Here is a 23,278-nt window from a genome sequence, read left to right on the forward strand (position 1 = left end):
TAATTTGATTACATACATAAACATACATCCATCACATGCGTAGAAATGTAAATTGTAGCTGAAGGAATTAGAAAACATAGATATATAGAGTTATAAATGTTGTCCAATGTATATAAAATCCATGACTTCAAATGTTCCCAAACATATATGTAATTGTAAAGTGTAAACAAAAACAAGTCTATGGCTCAGGCTCTGGCTCAGCCTTGTCTATCTGCCTCCTAGAAAGGCATCTAAGGTAGGTCTTGGATGACTGAGTAGCCATAGTCTCTGCCTGTGATGTGCCAATCTGAGTAGCCATAGGTGCTGTGCCTGATCGTGCTCTATCCTCCTCATCTGCCATAGCCACAACCTCAGCCTGTAACTGTAAAGTGTAAACAAAAACAAGTCTATGGCTCAGGCTTTGGCTCAGCCTTGTCTATCTGCCTCCTAGAAAGGCGTCTAAGGTAGGTCTTGGATGATTGAGTAGCCATAGTCTCTGCCTGTGATGTGCCAGTTTGAGTAGCCATAGGTGTTGTGCCTGATTGTGCTCTATCCTCGTCATCTGCCATAGCCACAACCTCAGCCTGTAACTGTAAAGTGTAAACAAAAACAAGTCTATGGCTCAGGCTCTGGCTCAGCCTTGTCTATCTGCCTCCTAGAAAGGCATCTAAGGTAGGTCTTGGATGATTGAGTAGCCATAGTCTCTGCCTGTGATGTGCCAGTCTGAGTAGCCATAGGTGCTGTGCCTGATCGTGCTCTATCCTCCTCATTTGCCATAGCCACAACCTCAGCCTCTCTGTCTGCCTGGTCAACCCACTCAAGGTCCTCATCAGTGAAAACTGGATCGGTGGACTCGGTGAGCCAATCGGACTCGGGGTCGACTTCCTCTAGAGTGATCGGAGAGGAGTCAGCATCCAAAATCTGTTTGGTCCTGAGACGAAGGTTGTAATGAACAAAGACTAGATCATTCAACCTCTCCATAGACAATCTATTTCGCCTCTTCGAGTGGATGTGCTCGAACATGCTCCAGTTGTGCTCACATCCAGAAGCGATGCATGGCTGGCTCAATATGCGGATGGCAATTTTTTGAAGGTTTGGGGTTGAAGGCCCAAACATTTGCCACCATCTATCCAAGATAAGGAAAAGAAAAAAACATTAGTCTCATTTCCAACTTAAAGGTAGATTATAAAATGAAAAATTAAAATGCATAAGTCATAAACTTTAGAATTTTCTACCTGGCTGCAATTTTGACTAACCTGTTGTTCTCAAATTCTGATTCCCCCTATTCTCTCTGTAAGAAAATTTTATAACTTTGTTTGCATATGAAGAGAACAACAAGAAAATAGAATTCCAGAATAACATATAACAAGGTTTCAGCAAAACCTTCTACACTTTGAACTTATCCAAAGCTTAGGTGGGTATACCTTTTGTGAATACTTTCACACTTTTAAATTGAGATCCACAGTAAACCAATGCTAAAAACCTATGGACTTCATCACCTTAATAAAACTGAAACATTAAAGGAAACTTGTGCTCATTTTCAGTCTTGATCCCAAGAAAGATAGAAAGAATTCCACAACTGATATCAGTGCCTTATCTAGGATACAGGGTCACCCAAATCAAACAAGAGTTCCAAATCTGAACATTCTCATACATTTCATCACTTCGGCTTTCATCAACCCTATACATGCCTGACATATATATAAGTTCTTTCCCTTTAAACTAAAACCGTTTATCAAATATAAAGCAACAGACAATTGATTTACTGACAAATATTTCACGCATATTTAATTCCTCTCCTGAAGAGAAAAGCCAGAAACATATCTATAAGATTGCCTTACAATCCATATTCAATCGAATAACCCTAAATTATTCAAATGAAACCAGCAAATTAATGAATGCACACCAGAAGACAACGAAGATTTAGGCCTGAAAAGCTTTGATTTGTATATTCATATTCATTTTGAAAATCTTACATAACTCAAGGTAATTTCTGAAAGAACCAGAAAACCCTAGATATATTTCAACAGAGTTTCTTTACAAATTCTTATGATGATCTATCCTTAAGTCCTGGTATCCATTTATAATAATATGGATGCAAAACAAGCTTCGGACTTTCCTAAGGATAGTTTGTTACAACTGCCATTTTCTTCAAAAAGAAGTTACAAGTCATTTTCAATCCTAGTGGCTTTTAAGTTTGTTATTCCGCTGCAGCATCTTCTTGAACCTCCGCTTCTTGAACCGCATACTTACTTTTCCATTCCTGGAACACGTCATTACTAGGCCAGGAGAAATTAACAATTTTCTTTTTCAATTTATCCAACCTTTTCCAAGTGTTTCTCATTTTCTTAACCTCTGACTCCAAAAAACCATAATGTGACTTTATCTTCTCAATTTCTTCAATTGTCCTGATAAATAAAGATGTGTCATTTGTATTGATGACTTCATTTATCCTCTGGGACAAGTTAGCTCCTAGCTCATCAAGCCACACCTGTTTGTCCTTCAACTGATTTGGACTAACAAAACCCCCAGGAAATAGTTCAAACTTATGTTCAGTATATTCCTTCCTGTACAAGTTGGCCTTTCTCTCTACACCAGCTCTTCCTTCCGCTAACTTGGTCATGCCTTTTACTAATTCACAAGTGGATTTAATATTGGCATCAGCCCCTGCCTCATCATAAGATGCACACATAAGTTCCAAATCCACCTCCCTAGGCATCCACCTATTCAAAATTTGCTCCTGAGTAGCCTTGTCTTCATTCAGCTCAATCGATATGTCCAAAATTCTTTTCATATTAATGTGCACATTAGAGGCCCCTATTGTGTCAACAAACTTCAAGATTGTGCCTCTGACCTTTTCTTCATATTTACTTGCAAACAGGGCTTGAGCTTGCTTCAACTTTTCCAATTCATCTTGTATGGTCTCAGCTGGTTGAAAACCAGAAGTCATAGGAGAAGGGGGAAATTCAATGATGGGACTGGTGGGTGGATGTCTTGCTGGAGAAGAGGCAATCATTAGAGTAGAAGATTCACCCCTCTGGTTTGCCCTACCAATTGACTCTTTAATTTGGCAATGATGCTATCCTTGTTGGCTATCTCCCCTTTGGCCTCATTATAAGCCTTTAAAATTGTATCTAGTTTTACTTGGAGATCAGCCTTCTCCTTAGCTTCTTTCTCAGCTACTGCCACACTGAATTTTGTTGTCTCTAGAACTGTGCTGGCAGCTTCTACAACCCCCGTATCCTACACTCTCTTCACAATCATACCTCCGAGGTAGCTGGACTCTGAAGTGTCCTTCCTCCTTCTGCTCTCATCCCTCCTTAAGGACCACATGACTAAAGCAACATTGTCCTTGCTGAATGTCACTCCTTCCATGGGCTTGGTTTCTTTCCTTACTGCTTCAAGCACTAAGGCATCTGCTATGTCCCACTCAAGAAGAATTAGTACACCAACTTTTGATACCATTTCTCTCCCCTGCTCAGGAGTAATGGTTTTGAACTCTGTCATCATTTCTTGCTTCACTTCTTCCTTCACTGTAGTTACATCTTTGTAGGGCTGCTCATTCTTCTTCTTCTCACATCTTGCCTTGAATTGTTCAATGTTTTGCCTCCAAACAAATTGCATAAAGGATCCTGTTGTAACAAAATTATTATCAGCCAGGAACTCCTCACTGGCTTGTTTGATGGCAGGGTCTAACTCCTTTCCTTTAAACTCATCTGCAGTCAAGTTCATCTCAGCACTCGGTGGCTCTTTAGGCATTCCCTCTTATGTTTCCTCATAAGTGTAGGCAATCTCCTCGAGACTCCCGAGCTGCAACAACTCCTCAGCCATTGCATGTTCATCTCCCACATGGATTGGGGATTGGGATGGAGAGTATAAAGGTTCACTAGTTTGCACCTCTTTTCCTACCCTTTGCCTTTTAGGGGAATCTTGGATGTCAATGACATCTTCTATTGATCTTTTCCCTTTTGAAGTGGAGGACTCACCTCTGACTGGCACTAGCACACTGTACTTTGGCCTTTTGTGCATCACATATTCACCCGGAGGGATGGCCTTGGCAAAGGCAGGCTTGGCTAAAACCAACTTAGCCTTTTCAGGATCATTTCTCATTATAGCTTCCCTCTTCTCCTTCAAGGTTTGCATTAAATCTTCAAAATACAGTATCAAGAATTTAGCCTTCTCCTCAAAGGGAGTAAAACTAGACAAAGGGTCATAAGACTCATAACCAATATCAAATTGGTGGATAAAATCAAGAGCCCTTTTGTATGCTATCCATTTCTCTTTTCTCAATTCCTGTTCATCTAGATTGAATTCATTTCTGATCAGATCCTCAGGAAAATGGAACTGATGTGCTCTACCTTTACATACGGTTCTTTTCCTGAACATGCCATTAAAGAAATCTTCAGGGTCAACAAACCTTGACACTGCAGTAGACAACCTGTAGGGTTGAAAAAAATCAGCAAAATGTTTCCAACCACCCTTGGTGATTACAAACTGATGTGCAATGGTGACAGTTGGGAAAATGGTCCCTTTCCCCCTATTTGTTAATTTTGCCTCTTGCACACCCCCGATTTGCCTCAGGACCTCTGCAATTCCTATCTTCAATGGGACTTGATAGGGGAGCAAGTATGGGGTTCCTCTAAAACCATATACTCTGAACACAGTAGAAACAAGATACAAGTATATATCACCCTAGTTGTGAATAATCTTGATATCTTCAGCGAATTCCTTAGGCTTGAGGAACTCTAGGAGAGCCTTAGGGATCCTAGGGTTTTGTGGGCACAACAAGATCCTAAGCCTAGATGCAAAACATCTATCAAACTTCAAGTAACTTGCATCCTCTCTGTCCCAAGACAAAATTGTGCTCCACAATTGCACAGGCATCTCTTCACCATCCTTCTCCTTAACCAGGTCCATTTCCTTAGCAAAATAATCAACACCTTTAAATAAAAGCATGTGTATAAGAAGAGAATACCACCCAAAAGGTTTGCCTACCTTAACATTTTTTATCCCTACCAGCCCTGCATGCCCTGCATGAATTGCATCAGTGAGATAAGGTACAAAATCAAAAGTTACTGCTAGAGAGGGGTTCAAAATCTGTGCTATCATTAGCATATAGTGGGTTGGCATGGTTGTTTCAGCATCTTCCCCAAAAATCTGACATAGGGACCAATACACCCCTTTAGCCCTCAAAGTGAATAAATTCAGAGAGAATGGTTGCATGGTACTAGGGCCTACAACAGTCAGTCCTCCTATTTTGACAAAAAATTCTTTCAAAGGGCCACTCCTGAGGTGATCTCTCTACACATTATAGACTTGGGCAAGTGTATCAAAATTGATAGGCTCTAGATAATTCGACACCTCACTGAGTTTGAACACTTTCCTAAATTCATCATCATTTATCTCAATTAAAGCTCCCCCATTTACATTTCTAACACACTGGGCAACAAGGTCATAATTATTTGCAATATGGGTTAACAAGTCCACATCCATGAAAACCCCAGGGACTATGAGCTTTTCCACATCTAACTCCCATATACTGTTCATTGGAGCAAGGGAATGTCTCTGGCCAAATCCCACTTTGAAGAGTCCCAGACTTGATATCCCTATTTGTGAATCCCTTAACTAGTTTCATTTATCATACAAGTCGTCTCCAATTCTTAGACAGGGGCACTAATTCTTTCATTTTAGCAACGACATTAGTAGACATGGTTAATTGTTCTAGAAAATCATCACATATGGCTCTCTCTTGGTAATTCACTTTCCCTGTGAAATCTCTTCGTGGTGCCATCTTGAAATTACAGCTACTTCAATGAAAAAATTTAAGCAAACCTCTGCGAAGACAAGCACCCAGTGATATCAATTTGAACTGTAACTATCAAGCAATATGCAGAACTTACTTGTTGCCTGAAGAAAATCGCTCTGTGCAATGGTTCCTCTACAAAACTCTTTGAAATGACGCTAAAATTCAGTTGATGTGAAGCTTAATACGGCAACTGAGCATTGAATTGAAACATTAAACCACATTCTTCAGCAATCAATTCGCAATTGAATTCGAAAATTGGCTCCAACGGACCACAAAGAAAATTCTAAGTGTCTTGGCTTTTCGCTGTTTTGCGAAGGTTAAAAACCTCACATCTTTACCATGTGAAACAACGCCGTCCATCGAATCCTGAAGAACATGCATGTTCTTTACCTTACCTGGGTCATCCTGCTTAGAAATGGGCCCCACCTTCCTTTCGCTGTTTCGCGAAGCATAAATCTCACGCATCTCTTCCATGCGAAACAACGCTGGCCGTTGGATCTTCTACCATCCGCTCGATCTTTACTCTCCACGGTGACCGCTAGTCTTTTTAACTAACCGCATGAAACCGTCACCGCTAATGGTTTTCGTTGTTTCGCAAAGGTTAATCACCTTGCATCTTTGGGCTGCGAAACAACGCTCATTGTTGGATCACTTTTGAGATGTGCGGCCTCTAACATCCTTTATCCTTCAAAGTGGGCCCTCTGCGTAGAATCCACTTGCCCTATTTATTTCCGGCAAATAGCTCCTACGTGTCAACCATTCATTCGTTCAAGAACTCCATCGGACTCCACATCTGGACTGCCACGTGTTTTACTTAGCCATGAATTTCATCACCATCGCCGCTCAATCAAAATGGGCCCTTCACGATCCTTTGGAGCCACGTGTCCTATCGACAAATCACCTTTTGCCCTAGCTAGACATCCAGTTGTATTGCCACATCATCCGCCATGTAACCGCCACCACCTTTTCGCCACTTCGTGAAGGGTAAGTTTCGCACATCTTCCTTTCGCGAGAATGCGTGCATCGTCAGATCAACTAGAACTTGCATGATCTTTAAGAAGCCCGACAAAGAAATAAAACTTAGGGGAAGGCGTAAAAATAAAACATATTTAAGGACCCGCCTAAGGCAAATGTAAAAGGGGGGACCTCTTTTCACGATGTAGCGACCCTTCCACATAAGTGGAAAAAGTAACACGGAAATAGAATGCAGGGATTTCAAAAAAAAAAAGGGTAAATTGTAGAACCTTAAACCCTTAGACCAAAACCCTCAGAGGCGGAAATAAAGTGCAAAGCACAATTTTTTGCAGATTATAACGGATTAGAGAACAAAATCACCCAATAGTCAAAATAGTGATAACACGACCCTCTTTGCACAATTGGCTAGCAAAGATCGCCCCTATTGCATTATTAAATGCATCCATCTCGAGCAGTGTAGTTGTGGTATCAGTGCCCATTCGTTGTACTACTGAATATAGCCCGCTAAGAACCTCCTCATCCGCTTTGAAATCAGCACGGAAACGAAATGTTATGTTTTTTTTGTTTTTTTGACTACACTTTTTTAAGTGACGTCGGCTAGGTCACGACCCTCGGACTCGGTGAGTCAAGGAGTGACTCGCTGATTTGGCGAGTCAGGCGAGTCACGCCCCTTGACCCGTCTGAGCCTGGGTCAGGGTCACCGTGACCCGGCAGGGGTCATGTTGTGATGTTTCCACACATCGCCCCATTGCAAATGGGACCCCCTTCTTTTTAGGCCCTCCCGGTTTTTTGGCTTGCGTTTTTGTGGTCTTTTTGCAGCAGTCTTGTCAATCTCTCTGCTTTGCAAGTGTTTGGGGGTCATATTGATTAAATCTGTTTTTTGTTTGAGCGAATTCGGCTAAGTCTAGGACTCGTTTTGTGAATTTTAGGGTTTTTGCCTTCTGTCCTAGATTTTAGGGGTTTCTGTTAGGGTTTTGGAAAAACTGAACATACAACTGGAATCAGGACCCTTCAAGGAACCTCCCAGTAAAATTTGAGCCAAAACGGAGCAAATTTCTATTTTTAGAAAGTTCCTATTTTTTAGGGATTTTACTAAGTCCCGGATTGGTCTAATTTTGCCAAAAATTAAACTTACTATTTTTAGTAAGTTCTATTTTTAGTTTCTATTTTTAGTAAGTGCTTTTCTGACCTATTTTGCCCAAACCTTGACATTTTGAAACACTTACTATATGGAAAAAATCTATTTTTGGCAGGTTCTTCAAAGGAAAACACTGAAAGCTAAATATCTCTGAAGACTGAACGTTTCTAAAGACCATTCCTAAATCCGGAAGAGTCAGAAGGCAAACAAGTTGGATCAAAAAATGGTTAAGTTTGGAACTATTCCAGAAGAGGAAAGCATGCAAAATCATCCAAGTCCAGAAATTCACATCAATCCACCAATGTCATCCTGATCCGAAAATGGCCTGAAATTTCACTAAGTCTGGAAATTTGGAAGATCTTCCAAAATCCAAAATTTGCATTATGATTCCTATGGACCTGAAACCACTCTCAAACATCCTGACAATATATATGAAATATAACTTAAAGTATAAGAAAGGAAAAAAACATATTGAAGATGCCACTTATATTTGAATGTTATATTTCATATCTATATCCTGACGAAGAGCTTGGAACTTGTGAAAAAAATCCATGTATCCATGGACAAAGCCAAAATGCGCCCAAGGTTGGGTTGGGGCGCCAAAACCAAGAAGGCATTCACAAGTGGGAAAATCCGCCAGTCCATGGACAGAGTGAAAATGCGCCCAAGGTTGGACTGGGGCGCCAAAACCAAGATGCCATTCACAAGTGGAAAAATCCGTCAATCCATGGACAAAGTGAAAATGCGCCCAAGGTTGGACTGGGGCACCAAAACCAAGATGTCATTCACAAGTGGGAAAATCCGCCAGTCCATGGACAGAGTGAAAATGCGCCCAAGGCTGGACTGGGGCGCCAAAACCAAGAAGGCATTCACAGGTGGAAAAATCTGTCAGTCCATGGACATGATGAAAATTCCGCCCAAGCTAAAAAATTGAAATTTTGCCTAAGTCATGGAATCCAAGGAGTCAAGGAGGAATAATAAAAAAAAAATTCCCCTCGGGCAAATTTTTGAATTTGCTATTTTTAGACACCGAATCTCGACAGAGTGTGGAAAATTTTATAGATTCAGAATCATGGCAGAATTCTCCATCCAATGAACTGACTCCTAAATTCTAGGAGGATCCCTAAAAATGGGGATGTTGAAAAGGAGACATGGACAATTCACAAAGTAATGGAATTTCCTTCCTTCAGGACATAATTCCAGGAAAGGTGAAAAATTGACTAAGTGTTGGAAATTCCTTCCTTCATGACAAAGTTCCTGAAAAAGGTGAAAATTTGGCTAAGTGTTGGAAATTCCTTCCTTCACGAAGGAATTCTTGGAAATGTGAAAATTTGGCTAAGTGTTGGAAATTCCTTCTTTCAGGACAGAATTCCAGGAAAGATGAAAATTTGGCTAAGTATTGGAAATTCCTTCCTTCGAGACAAAATTCCAAGCAAGGAAGAAATACACCCAAGGATGAATTGAACATAAAATTTCGAAGGCAAGGAAGGAATCAGGGATGAACTGAACAAGAAATTTCCCCTCTAGGGAAAAATTTGAAAAATCCATTCTCGGGCATCAAATCACATCCAAATTTCAAAAGTTTTACAGATTTGGATTTGTAGGAGAATTTTCTTTCCTAGACCGTGGAACCCTAATTTGGAAATTTTCCTAAAAAATAGGAAATGTGCAGAATTGATGAAAAACCTTCTTCAAGCAAGGAAAGTTGAGGAGACTTCAAGAAAATTCTTCCTGAATCGAATTTTCCCTCTCCAACAATTCCAGATGTGCAGGAGCAGATACGACGACAGAGTCCATTTGCATGGCGAGGATCTATTGAACGCATGGCAGTAGAGTGGCGCATTCATTACCGGAATATTTGACCAAATGGCGATTCGTTCATTGCATGTTGAATTTATGGCAGATTCCTTTTGCATATAGCCGCCGCATGTGGAAATGATGGATCATTTATGACATAATGGGGTGATTTTTGCATGGATGAATATTCAACGCGTGTTGGGCGAATTTGAAGGAGGTGGTGCATTTAATGCGCAATGGATGCTATTTTGGGTACTTTTGAATTAATTGTATATGGGCATGATGGGTTATTAATTGCCGATTCCCACCTTGTTGCACCTTGAGTGGGGAATCTTTAGGGCAAACCCTAATTAGGGTTTTGCATGTAGCCAGGGCTTGAAGCCTATATAAGGGGTGACCCCCCTCATTTGTAAAGGAGGGAGCTTTGTATGAAATTGTTGTGATAAGTTTTTGAGAAAATAATAGTGAAACATTGTTCTCTGATGGTGTCCACTTGAGATATTTTTTCAAAACTTGCATGGTTTCACCTTCCTCACTTAGATTAGAAGTAGTAAAGTGCTTTGATTTCAATGGAGAATGTAATGGTGTCTGATGAATTTCCATGGTTCATACTTTTTGTATCTTGCTGATTGTAAGTTGCAGTGTAAAGTTAGCTTGAGCCACTAAACTTGTGCTAAGTTTAGTTGTGGATAGTCATTTGGATTGCATTGTTTTGGGTATTCAAATGCACTTTCCCAATTTGAAAATCCTTCAATATCCTCTGAAGATTGCACCGGTTCTTGCGGAGTTGTAGTTGAACTTGGTGAAGCAGAGCTTGGTTTATTTGGAATTTGTCCACCAGAGCACTATTCATTGTTATCACTGCCCTTAGGAGTAGATTTAGATCCTTCTAAACCCTTTCCCTTTTCTTTCAATTCATTTTAGTCCGTTCAAAGCAATAGCATTGCAGAATTGCCATATTCGATGATGGAGTTCCAGCCACAACAAGGAGGTGAAGGAATGATGCAAACGTAAGGCCCCCTGGATTACCAGCAATCACATCAGCCAACTGAGTCACGTCCATAGCATAAAGGAACCTTGGAGTCGATTGTTTGAACTTCTTGCAATCTTAGCATGCAATCGTACTTTGATCAAGAGAGAGTGAAGTGACTGTTAGGCAACTTTATTCTGTGTTCGACGCTTTCATAAAAAACACATCAACAGGTCACTCGGCCCACTGACTCGCGTGACTTCCGTGACTCACCGCGAGTCACGGAACTCTAAACAAATCATATTCCATAGTTGCAATGCTTTATATTCCCTGATGGCAATCAGTAAGTCTTTTATATGGGGTAGAATTCAATATAAGGCATTTGTTTAGTTGAAGTAAAAGATTAGCAAGCCACTGGTTTTGGCAATACGTAGCTTGAAACTACTATTTAAGGTAGAGACAAATTTTAATGATTATATGTTGGAGGCTGTTTTATTACAATTATGTAAAGCTTGTTTGTTGTCTTTCAGATTTATTTCATGGAGGAATTTGGATATATTGCTCACATAATGAATTGTATGTCTTTGTTTGAGCAAAACATAACTATATCGATTATAAATTAAAAATCATATATCTATATCTATATATATTATATATACCTTCGGATGTTTAGTGTCGTGGTAGAAACACTCTGTTGGTGAGGCAGCCACCAAGGTTCAAATGCCCACTGTGCCATTGAGCTCGTAGGCCTTTTGCCTTCACTAGGTTGTTGAACTCGTAGGTTTGAACAAGTGGAGTGTGAGGAATGATGACCCCCCAGAAATGGCCTCGTGGGAAGAGATTTACTGTAAGCGGTCTCTTTGGGATCAGACCAAGCTAATAACCTGTGTTTCCTCCATTAAAAAAATTATATTATATATGATATTAAAAATTAAATATCTACATTATAAATAATACATTATTTTTAATAGATAGTTTATTATATAACTAATATATATTCATAGTCTACAATAGTTTAAATTTTAAAACTACTTTATAGTATTAATTATAAACTATAGGGGTTTGATCCTTCCCCGTCAAAGTGCCATCTATAATAGTGCATAATAGTATTAATTTTAAAGATAGTGTAGAATATTAATTATATACTTGTTCGCATCAGAATCCATTGGGCGGGTTGTGCAGAGAGCTTGAGTTATATCGAAGCCTTGATTTAGAGCTGACTTGCCAACTGTTTCGACACTATCTCATATGCCCCTCATTATTTAGGATGATTGAGGCCCTTTCAAATTCGGTTGATGACTGCCATTGCTCCTCCCATTCCTTTAATTAGGGATTTTCAGAGGTCGGAAAGAAAACAAAGGGACAAAATAACAAACTATCTCAATGTTGATTCCACATCGACTCTGATTCCATCTCAGATTGGCCCTATTTCTGAGTAATTCAATAATTTATGTGTTTTTTTAGGGTTTTGCGAGTTTTTACAATGATTTTTTTCACTTTTTTGCCATTTTTGGGGGTTTTTAACATGATTTAAATGCAAAAGTTTGTTAAAAATTGGGTCAATGATTTTTTTGTGAATCAGGATTTTTACAAGGAATAAATTGGCTGCATCGAGGATTTGGGATTAATCAGGTATAATCGTGATTTTTTGCAGACGATTGCTTCTTTGCATCAAATAACCTTTTTGACAAGGTTGAAACTCACCGAGATGGTCAGAGCTAACTACAAGGCAAGAGAATTAAAAAATGGGGACATTACACAATATGCCCCTAAATTTGACAAATCAAGACTGAAAACCTGTCATTTGCAGTTTAGACAATCTTGGCACCTAATGGTAGAAGGCCGTAAAAGCTAAGCACTTTGAAGAGGCTTTGAGAAAAAGGGATGTCCATTAGAAGCATTCGACATACCTAAAAGAATTCTATAGTTTGAAATGTTGACCAAAATAATTGTGATAGAATTTCCATATTACAAAGTAGAAGGGACAGGTAAGAAGCAAATGATCATGTTTCTCTATTTCAAACTAGCAAAAAAAGCATCTAGAGGGACCATTGAATCTCCATTTCATGAGATTTTTAAGAGCCAGGAAATGGTTTCCAACACGGACACTTTATTCTGCGATCCTTCTTCCATCCTTGGTTTCTCTACCCTAGACAGTTTTATAACCAATAATAATTGATTAAATTCTGAATTCTTTCAATCCCCAATAATCTCATAATCTTTTTTTCTAACAATACTTTCCTGTTGTTGTGACATTTCCCATAATTTACTTAACAAGCATTGGAAGCTCATAATAGGTCACAGTCTAAGTGTTTACATTTTCTTTTTCTAAGTTCCATCACTTTCCTTTGAAATGTGAAAAAAACGACCACCACTTCATGATTGCACCTGCCCAAAATTCGTTATTGCTTGGATAGAGCCATGCCCGATCTACGCAGATGTTATTGCTCCACTAGAAACATGTTGGCAGCATCTCAATGGACCATGGAACATGAGTCAGCTTTATCATAGGGTATGAAATTGGGCATAATGATGTCACTAGAGTTGTATCTAGAGAATCCACTTGAATCATCCAATGCAATAATGCTACCGAAACCAGAATGCATGATATGGATAATTGATGTTTGCAATAGCTATGTGCTGCCATCGACATCTATCATTTAATTTGCAATGTGTAACATGCTCAAACATGTGCTCACAATGCTATAAATCAGATTTCATACCCCCTTTATGTTATGACTGAAATGTGATTCTTCCGCTCCAAAAAATCAAAGGTCAGCAAAAAGTATATTGATTCTTTAAGCTCTATGTTAGTGAATCCTTCTTCTACTTGCTGTTGTGAAACAAGATCTGTGCATGCAATCAAGTGGACATGTATTATGAAATGCTTGCAAAGTGTTGAAATATGTGATGTAGTTGCATAAAATGCAATTAAGCAAGTAAAAGGCTGCAACAAACATTGAAAGAGAACCAATACAAGAATTTGCCCTAGGAAAATTCAATGTGGAAAAATTCCATAAGAATGGGGTTGTGCTTCATCGCCTCTATCATAAATAATCATGCAAGATTTACAAGCCAATATCTCAAGTTGAGCTCCTAAAGAGACTGAAACATTTGCAGCACTTCTACAATCCTTTACAAGCTTGCTTTGCTCAGAAAATTTGTTTAAACAATATGCATCTACACTCTCATTCAGTCTAGATTATTTATAGATGACCTCTATGGATATTTAAAGAAGCAAATGAACAGTTGAACCACAGAGATATTCCAAACATAATTTCCATGAAAAGATGGAAAAAAAATGTTTCAAAATTTATCTAATATGGGAGGGAATTTGTCATGTGACAGACATAAAAACTGGTGTATTTGAGAGGTGCCAAATTTGTATGCATACCTTGTTTTTGTATGCCATGAACCCTGGGATGTCTATCTTACCCTCAGGTTTTTCTAATATCTGTTTGCATTCTTTATTTGTAGTTGTACAGTTTTAGATAGTTGAAACATTGTCTAAAACACTTCGATAGGCATATAGAATATATGAACTAAAAGTCTAAAACTAATTATCTCAACCAAATGAATTATAACATACTTTCATGATCCAGTTTGGATCAAAATGAGAGTCTTACCATTTCCTTCCATCCACACTGTGATTGTGTTTCCTTGTCATTATGAATTTTCCTGGAAATGGATTCTTGCCTAATTGAGGATTACCATTTGATTTTGGAGTCTCAATGGTTGCTTGACACCAAGGCTTGCTTGCAATTTGTTTTTCTTCACCTTTGCCTTGGAATTAACTTGTGATTTAGAGGTTGGCAAACCAAAACATATCTCAATTTCTATGGCATGACATGTTTTGAGGAGAGATGGGAAAGAATTACAAAGCTTCTTGCTTCTCAAATTTTAGAACAGTTGCAGCCATAAATACAAAACACCTTGGGAGAAATGAGGGTTTATACCTGGTTTAGAGGCACACTTCCAAATAGATGCCTGTTGCATTGTCTTTCAATTCCACCTCCATCTAATTGCCATGCATCAAAGCTCCAGGATATTATTTAGAACTTCAAACATGTCCTCTACATCCATGTCTTCCACCATGCCCACAATTGTTTCTTTTCTTATCTCTTCCACAAGTACGAATGAATGCCTCCTCCTCTATGTTGGTTTTTGCACGAAATGATTTTTATTTGCATTCACATTCATTTGTTGTTTAGTTGCTACAGGAGAACTGGTTGCAGAATGAGAGCAGGAAAATCATGCACAAGTGCATATAAGTATGGCAGTCTCTACAATGAAAAGGAGGTGTCTTGTAATGCACAGGATAATCTACGATCAACTCCCCTAACTGCATTTCCATGAAGTCTAGAAATAGATAGCTGAAATGCATCTCCACAAAAATTCCTGCATATCCTTTTAATTAGCTGTCCTTGGTTAGGTCCAAGTTCCTAGATACTTTCTGAGGAGTTCACAAGAGAGTGGAGAATCTTTTCTCACCAGAATTCCATCTAAAGTTTAAATAAATGGATCCATGCACAATTTTTTATGGTAAATCTACTGCCGGCCTAATTATAAATAGCAGATTGGCCATCCGAGTGAAGACCACAATATTAGGCATTAGTATAAAGAATGACTTTCAACCCCCCTCTAGCTGCCAAGACCAGCTTATCCAGTTTTCAACAAATCAGAGAGTTGTCCCGAGTCCCTGACTCGCATAATTTTGCAAGTTGGGGAATATTTTAAAAGTATGCAATGTAGTCATCAGTAACTGGTTCAAGATTCAACATAAAATGGGGTGTAGAAAGGCTTTATTTCAAACATCCATTAACATAGTTTTACCTGGTGCTTTTTGCAATTAGCACAAAGAATGGTTTTCATGTCACCCTCTGACTGCCAATCCCATGTTGTCCATTCTTAAGCAAATCAGAAGGTTTGTCCTGACTGGCATAAATTTGTAGATCATGCCATAATTTGTTAAAGTACACAATGTCATCAGCTACTGGTTTATGTTTCACCATCAAACAGGGTTTAGAAGAGACTATATTGCAAGCATCCACTACCCTTTTAATCTCACAAATTTTCCTGGTTGTGGGAAGAGCCAATCACTTGGTGAATTATAGATGCTATAAAATACGGGATCTAACTGGATCTCATCCAGACCTCGCACAGCATTCTTTTGGAAGGATTAAGGAGCTCACTTGCTATCCTTTGGGTCTGCCATGGTAGGCAGCACCCAAAAGTTACACACATCAAACCCTAGATTGGAACTCAAAAATGTAACTCAAGTATACACTAGGAGTGACGTAATTTTGCGCCTATTGCTGCATAGAGAGAGGTGTTGTAGAAGGGATTAAATCTTCTAACCAACCTTTTTTGATTCCTTGTTTATTATTGATAAGGGTCTTTGCATATGGGTATGCAACGGCCCTGGATTTCTCCCACACATTGTGGGGTTTCAGTTCAGTATTATTATACATAGTTAAATGCAATGTCATGTGGTAGGACACATCTTCTTGCCAGATACATGAGGTGAAACTATTAGTCTTTACCATTTGCAGGGACAAGGTGATTCTTCATGTGATCAGGTGTAATCCCCAGATCACTGGGATTGCCTGGCCTGGCCTCTAGCAACCAATGCATATTCCCTGCTGGAGAATTTATCCGCAGCTGAGCTTTGTACAAGGGCAATGAATGGATTAGCATTTGATCCCTGATCCTCACCATCTGAAAATCAGAGGTTAATTTCCATGTGATATTTAAGATTCCCAGGCCCCATTTGGCTGGCAAAAGTCATTCAGGATGTGGTTGCATGGAAGGGGCTCAGGCTCCTATTTTCACTCTTTTGATAGTCCCATGAAATTGAAAAATGCAGCTAAGGATTATATGAATCTTTCCCTGTAAAATAGTAATTCCACATGTATGACTGCAAACTTTAAGCTGGTATTGGGGAGGGATCTGAAAATTTCCTCCACCAGCTTAGGGATTTTTATGTATATGTTACAGCTTACAGCTTGCATGACAATTCTTTTTTAATATTTAATTTTTATTTGCATATAATTGCCATAATTTCTCATCAAAATGTCCTCACTTCTTCTGAAAACTTCTTAGCAGAAAAAAATTTAAAAATCCTTGGAATCCTTTGCTCTAAAAGGACTCCTGATTTTCCTCAGCAACAACTGCTGAGAAATTTTAGCTAGCTCCCTCTATGGGACCTTAACCTTAGACAAGACAGCAGTTTAAGCACATTTCTAATTATTATATAGCTCTTTGCTTCATCTGTACAACCGTTGCAGCAAATGGTAGTTTCATGCCTTATGCACTTAGTTTGGAAATGTTATTTTTTAAGAAGTAGCAAACTTAAACTTTGAATAAAGTTATCACCAATCACAAATCCAAAAAGACAATATCATCCAAAAATTCAGTGACAATGTCCTTATTATAATACATCGGCACCTTAAACCAAGGACACAACCTTCTAACACCTCTATTTAAACTATCAAAGCTGTTTGAATCTATAAGTAGAAGGAAACTGCTATCAAGCCATCAGGATGCACCATGGCATCGATGGTCGGTTGCTACATAACTGAAGTTGACTTCTCATTGATGAGGATCATTTACAGCCCGTTCACTGTACCATCACCTTAACTACAATCCTCATCGATGAAAAGTCAAAACTACAGTGTAGCATTTCATGGATGCCATGGTGCATCTAGAATGTGTCTTTTTAACCATGCATGTCTTTTCTTATTCCTGTCTATTTCTAACTGCAGTGGAAAATTAGTTACTAAAATAACTACCACTAGATGATTGATTTTACTAAGTGCCAGCATTATCACCTATGGCCTTATGGGCCATTTATTCGGCAGTTAGACTTTTGTTTTTTTTGAAAGCTTAGCTTATTTTGATTTAAAATTTTCATATTGCATATGATATTTATATTTTATAAATGGAGTTATTTACCAACTTCGACCATTGCAATATGTTGGAATCCTTCAAGTTCTCAATGCTGTGTGGACTAAAACTATTATTTTTTGGCTAGATGGAAACATTGGCACAATCTTCTTTGGGCGTGCATCCAGGGCCGTCTCTGCGGGGACTGCAAACCAAGGAACATCTTAAACAGCTTCCTTTTGCTCATGTAGTACCCGGTTCACGTTCCTCCAGCCCATTTGCTCGAGCCCATTGCTCCATCTCCAGATCGGGGGTTGGAATAGCACCCAAAAGCTCTTTTACAAATGATGCTTTAAAGGCCCTGCGTACCAGGTCTACAGGTAGTCAACAAAGGCCTGTTGTTGTGAAGCAAGATTCTGCAGCAGCAGGATATGCAGCAGCTCTCTTGGACATTGGACAGTCCAATAACACGCTTGAGGTAATTAATAGGGATATGGAGAAGCTTTCACATTTGTTGAAAAACCAGGAGGTCTATGATTTCCTCATCAATCCTGTAATTGGGAATAGAAAGAAGAAGAGCATTCTTAAGGCTATTGCAGATGATGCAAAATTCCAATCTTATACTCTCAATTTCCTGAGCCTTCTTGTTGATAAGCAAAGGATGAACATAGTAAAAGATATCCTGAAAGAGTTTGAATCGGTATACAATGAAATGACAGATACACAAGTTGCTACTGTATTCTCTGCACTGAAGCTTGAACATTACCAGTTTGCCCGAATTGCAAAGAAAATAAAGAACTTAACTGGTGCTCAGAATGTGAAACTGCAGAGCATAATTGATCCTTCTTTGATAGCAGGCTTTGTCATCCGCTTTGGGAAAGATGCATCCCAAATGATAGATATGAGTGTGAAAGGTCAATTTGAGAACTTATCTGCCCAATTTGTTGGTGCAGAGAAGGCTGCAGCTTTTTGAATCTTATGACAGGAAATTCTAATTCCCCCTATGCTAGAGTCTACAGCATCCAGTTGTCTTCTCCTAACAGACTGTAAAATTGGCATGTAAAACTTGTTTCCATTTTGGCTAAGGATTTTCCAAAACATCCATCCGTCTCTATATGTTAGAGCACTACCAATATTCATGATGCTTATATGAGGAATCCAGTCTTTTTTGGGGCTGAGTTGCTACTTGTAAATCCAGTATGCCCTATATATGATATCAAAGTTAATAAAAAAAGACATTACCAGAAAGCAAACTGCTCCAAACTGAGTTCCACTGGATGAATCAAACTGAGCTATATACCTGTAAATAAAAGGAATAATTGAGATTGCTAATTTGGAGTTTATCCTTCTATGGGATAAGATACAGAGTCTGTAAAGATTATTGATATTTAAATTATTTATGAACTTGGTGTCTAGTGAAGGATGTGTGTTAAGGCATTTATTTTTTTATTCTCTGGGATTGGATGGCCAACAAAATAGTATGGGTAGTTTTTATAACTTGCTATCAATTTTGAATTAGCTGAGCATTTAATTGGTACACGATTGAATGGTTTCTTTTCAGGAAGTTAAAATATGGACATCGTTTGTTTTTACATATAATTTGTCTGTATTCAGATATCCGAATGTAAATAATAGAGTTTTGCAAGACAGTGAATATAATGAATCCATGCAAGATTTATTTTTGTACAGAATCACAACCGTTGCCTTTCAAAATTTGAAGGTAATGTACATATGCTGTTAATTTTTGTCCATAGATCTTGTAGACATCGAATGATTCTTCTTTCATCTTTTATTTTATTATCATTTTATTTATTTATAATATTCCTTATTATCTTATTATTTATTTTTGTTTATTATTTTTTATAATCATTTAATTAAATATATTTTATGTATTTCTGAGGGTTTCTCTCGAAATTAGAGTCAATTTTATGTGACTTGTGGTTATGATATTTTTCTTTCAATTTTTACTTACCTAATTTATGAAAATCAAATTAAAACCAATAACCATTTTCTCTAGGAATTTCATACATTATTTTGAAACCAAAACAATTAAAAAGGGTAACCACTTCTAGACATATTTTAATTTTTATATCTATTATTATTCTAAATGTCTGGGTACTATATAAATAATGTTTTCTTACACACATTCCCCTAGTTTCTCTACTCATTTTTCTCTTATTCTGCATTACAACCCGTATACTTCCTATCCTTAAATATATATTTTTATCTTATTAATTCATCATATCAAATGTGCATGGCCATTCATCTTCAATGCCATGTTCCTCACTTTTAAGGGATACTTACGTAATGCTACCAATAGAAAATGAAGTAACTTAGACTTCATAAAATTATTTCGAAAAGGTTTTATTGAAATGTTATTAAGCAAGTGACACGTAATGGTCAGTGCTTGCCTTTATAGTATTGTATGAATAATATATATTCATATTATATTACATATTATATTATTTATTATATTATGTATTGTATTATTTATATATTATATAATATATATTTATGACTGATTTCATTAATTGTTACCTATATCATTGTTTTCAAACGTGGAATATTTTGTTCTAGGGTTCATATTTGCAAGCATGTGAATTTTTAATAACCAATACCTCTTCCTTGTATAGACTTGATCTAGGGCTAGAATTCATTGTTGCACGAAGAAACATGTGAAGATAAAGAAATAATTCAAGTTTCATTATTAAACATTACAACAAAGTATAATTTTGTGAGAATGTGATGATGCAAGTGACATCATTAATCATTAGTATCTATTCATTGTAAGGATTTGTTTATGAGATGAATTAATTATCAAATAAATCAAAGAATATAAAGGGAGACTTCTAATTTCATTATTAAGAATTACTTTTAAGTATCAATCTTGTGACAAGATGATGATGGAAGTGACGGGATTAATGATTATTTATAACATTGAGACATCATGTGATGTAGGAGCATCTAGGTCCATACGTGATCTTACATCACCCAAAAAAAATTCAAGTTTTATTTTTCTTTTCAAGTTCAGATTTGGTGTGTTTTTAGTTGATTTGGTGTTTGCTTTGGGAGGCAATTTTCAAATAAAAAATTTAAGCAAATGATAATTGTCATTTTGTTAAAGGGCTTAATGGGTATTTGTGGTTTCAATTTGGTGAAATTTGGACGGAAATAGACGAAGTCCTGACTAATTGAACATTTGCACACCATCAAGAAGTTGAAGGTTTGTGCAATTCTAGGATCCTAGTTCTTGGTATGGCTCAACAAGTTTCAATTCCTACCTTGATCAATAATGGGTTTTAGGTTCTACTCAAATTGCCTGTGAAGTCTATATTATAAAAGAAGTCGAAACTTTAAGTTTTTAGAACATCAAAATTCTTTAATAAGTTCCTAGTTTATAATAAAGCTCTAATAAAGACACTTAAATTTATTTATTTTTTATGAGATTCCCAATAGTTTAAGAAGCATCGACAAAGAACTGTGAGTTCCCTTAGAACTCTTGATAAGATTAAGGAGCTTTTAGTTCTTACTGAATTCAAAACCTTTGACAAGAAACAAAGAAAGAAAGAAAAATGAAGATGGAAGTCCCCCAAAAGTACAAAGATATTAAGTTTTTTATAGTTCTTGTTTAACTCCCTATCACTGACAAACTACAACAAACTTAGAAGTTTGTGGAGTTGCTAAGGATTGCTAAGTTTCCAATTGATTAGGAAATTGTGAGCAAGTGTAGAATTCTGATAGGTCTCGACAAAAGTTAAGAAGTGTAGAATTGCTAAGTTTTCATCCTTGATGGTTATAGTTCCCACTCTTACGCTAGACAGAAGGCAACAAAAGCTTCGACAATTGGTTTTTGGGAGTTCCTAGTGAGCCCGGAAAAGTGTTGATTTTTGGTTTCCAATCCAGTTGGGATGAAAATCCCAATAAATGGTGAATTCTGAGTTCCCTTGATATCCCCATCGACTGAAACCCTGGCAAGATGAAATAGAAGATTTTTTTGCAAGTTTGAAGTTCCTATGGAGGTACGAACTCTTAACAGAGTAGAATGATTCCAAGAGGTCTCTATTCCTCTGGCAAAGCTTGCATATATAAGGTAAATTGAAACATAAGATAATTTCTAAAGGTCAACATCCTCTTGAGTTTCATTTTCATCATCATCCCAAAAACAATATTGGATTTTCAACTTATTCTCGTTGGATAAATGCAAGCATTTCTTATCTATTTGAATCATGTGTTGTGCTAAGTCAAGATAATTTTCAAATTGAGTAGTGACTTGATAAGATCTATCCTCACATAGACTTGGAATAATTATAATGTTAACGTCTTCTACCTATTCACTTCCATCTTGAATTGTTAGGGCTTGGGGAGGATATCAAAACCTATCAAATGTTCTCGAGGTTCTCCGGGAGCCCTTCGACTTCTTTTCTTTTAATTATTTTATCCTATTCTCATTTTATTGGTTCTTCTCTTCTCTCGGAGGTTAGGGGTTCCTTTGCAACAAGGAACCTCCAAAAACAGTACTGTCTTCCTTTATTCTTTTGACACTCATCTTTATTATCTTGTCAAGTTCTTCTATTCTATTAGAGGTCATGGGTTCCTTAGGAACCAAGAACCTTTGAACCTCAACATCTTGTTGTCCTCCTCACGCTATTGCTTTATTTCTATTATCTTGGTCCTTTGAAATCTTTAACTTGTCGAAGGTTGAGGCTTCCTTCAAAATGAGGAATTTCACCAGAGGTTCCTAAGGTTCTTGAAACCCTTGAAAGCTCTGATGGGTTCTTTCTTTAAGAGCCTTTTATTTTCATGTTGAAATCTTTAATGGACGAGGAATCTTGTCAAGGTTCTTGATGGGATAGGAATGTCCAATAGGGTTCCTAATTGGGGCAAAAACTTCAATAAACATATATTATATAGTGTATATATATTAACAATATAAATATATAAATAACATAATTGTAATGTATGGAAATTAGGGTTTCACAAGCTTAGCTATGTAAACTAAGAAATGACCTAACTTTCACTTACATCACATTAAAAGGAGGATGAACTTAATAGATCCAACCTTAATTCTATTAATAAGAGGGTTGGATGTTGATTGAGGTCCTATTCCCCTTTTGTTTGAGGTTGAAAATGTAATTGAAAAGATGCAAATTAAATGACAAACTCGGGGTAAGAAGGTAAATACATGAACTAACACTTTGGATTGATTATGCTAACTAATAATGAAATAGAGACTTCACAACAGATACAAAAATGGCATGATAATTTGATTGTGCACTTGCAATTGAAATCTAGAACTAAACTAATAGAACTAGGGCACTCAGACTAGGGTGCCCAATGTCTGTTTGAAAATCTGTATTCTGATGCAGTCCGGGAGACACCTGTCAAATTTGAAACTATTTTGGGAGGACTATGACGCTCAAAATGCCCTAATCTAAACCATGGGGCTCAGATTGCCTTGGTCAGGGCACTTTATGGTGAAATTTGGTTGGATGCAGTGTTTCTAGGTTCTAATTTGTTGTTCTAGTCTTCTTGGCTCAATTAGGTACCTGTAATTGTACACAAGAGAAAAGAAAGGGGGTTGTGGATAGAGGTTTGCTTTAGGTCAAACCTCGGGTTTGGAATCAACCCTAATTGAAATAGAAATTGAATTTGAACTAAATTGGAAAAGCTTTCCTTTTGAGGGCAAGGCTGAAATGCTTGAATGTAGATGATTATACCTTCAATAGAT

General features: G+C 37.5%; 1 protein-coding gene across 1 annotated transcript in view; it reads left to right on the forward strand.

Annotated features, from left to right (window-relative positions):
- Positions 1-18,970, forward strand: part of LOC131070501 (ATP synthase subunit delta, chloroplastic) — a 38,195-nt gene extending 19,225 nt beyond the window's left edge. The window contains exon 2 of the mRNA XM_058006067.2: positions 17,699-18,970. Coding sequence (XP_057862050.2) covers positions 17,699-18,523 — 825 coding nt within the window. The 3' untranslated portion in view covers positions 18,524-18,970. The remainder of the gene's footprint in view (positions 1-17,698) is intronic.
- The last annotated feature ends 4,308 nt before the right edge of the window (positions 18,971-23,278 follow it).

The sequence above is a fragment of the Cryptomeria japonica genome, chromosome 11 (assembly GCF_030272615.1).
Source record: "Cryptomeria japonica chromosome 11, Sugi_1.0, whole genome shotgun sequence".
NCBI lineage: Eukaryota > Viridiplantae > Streptophyta > Pinopsida > Cupressales > Cupressaceae > Cryptomeria > Cryptomeria japonica.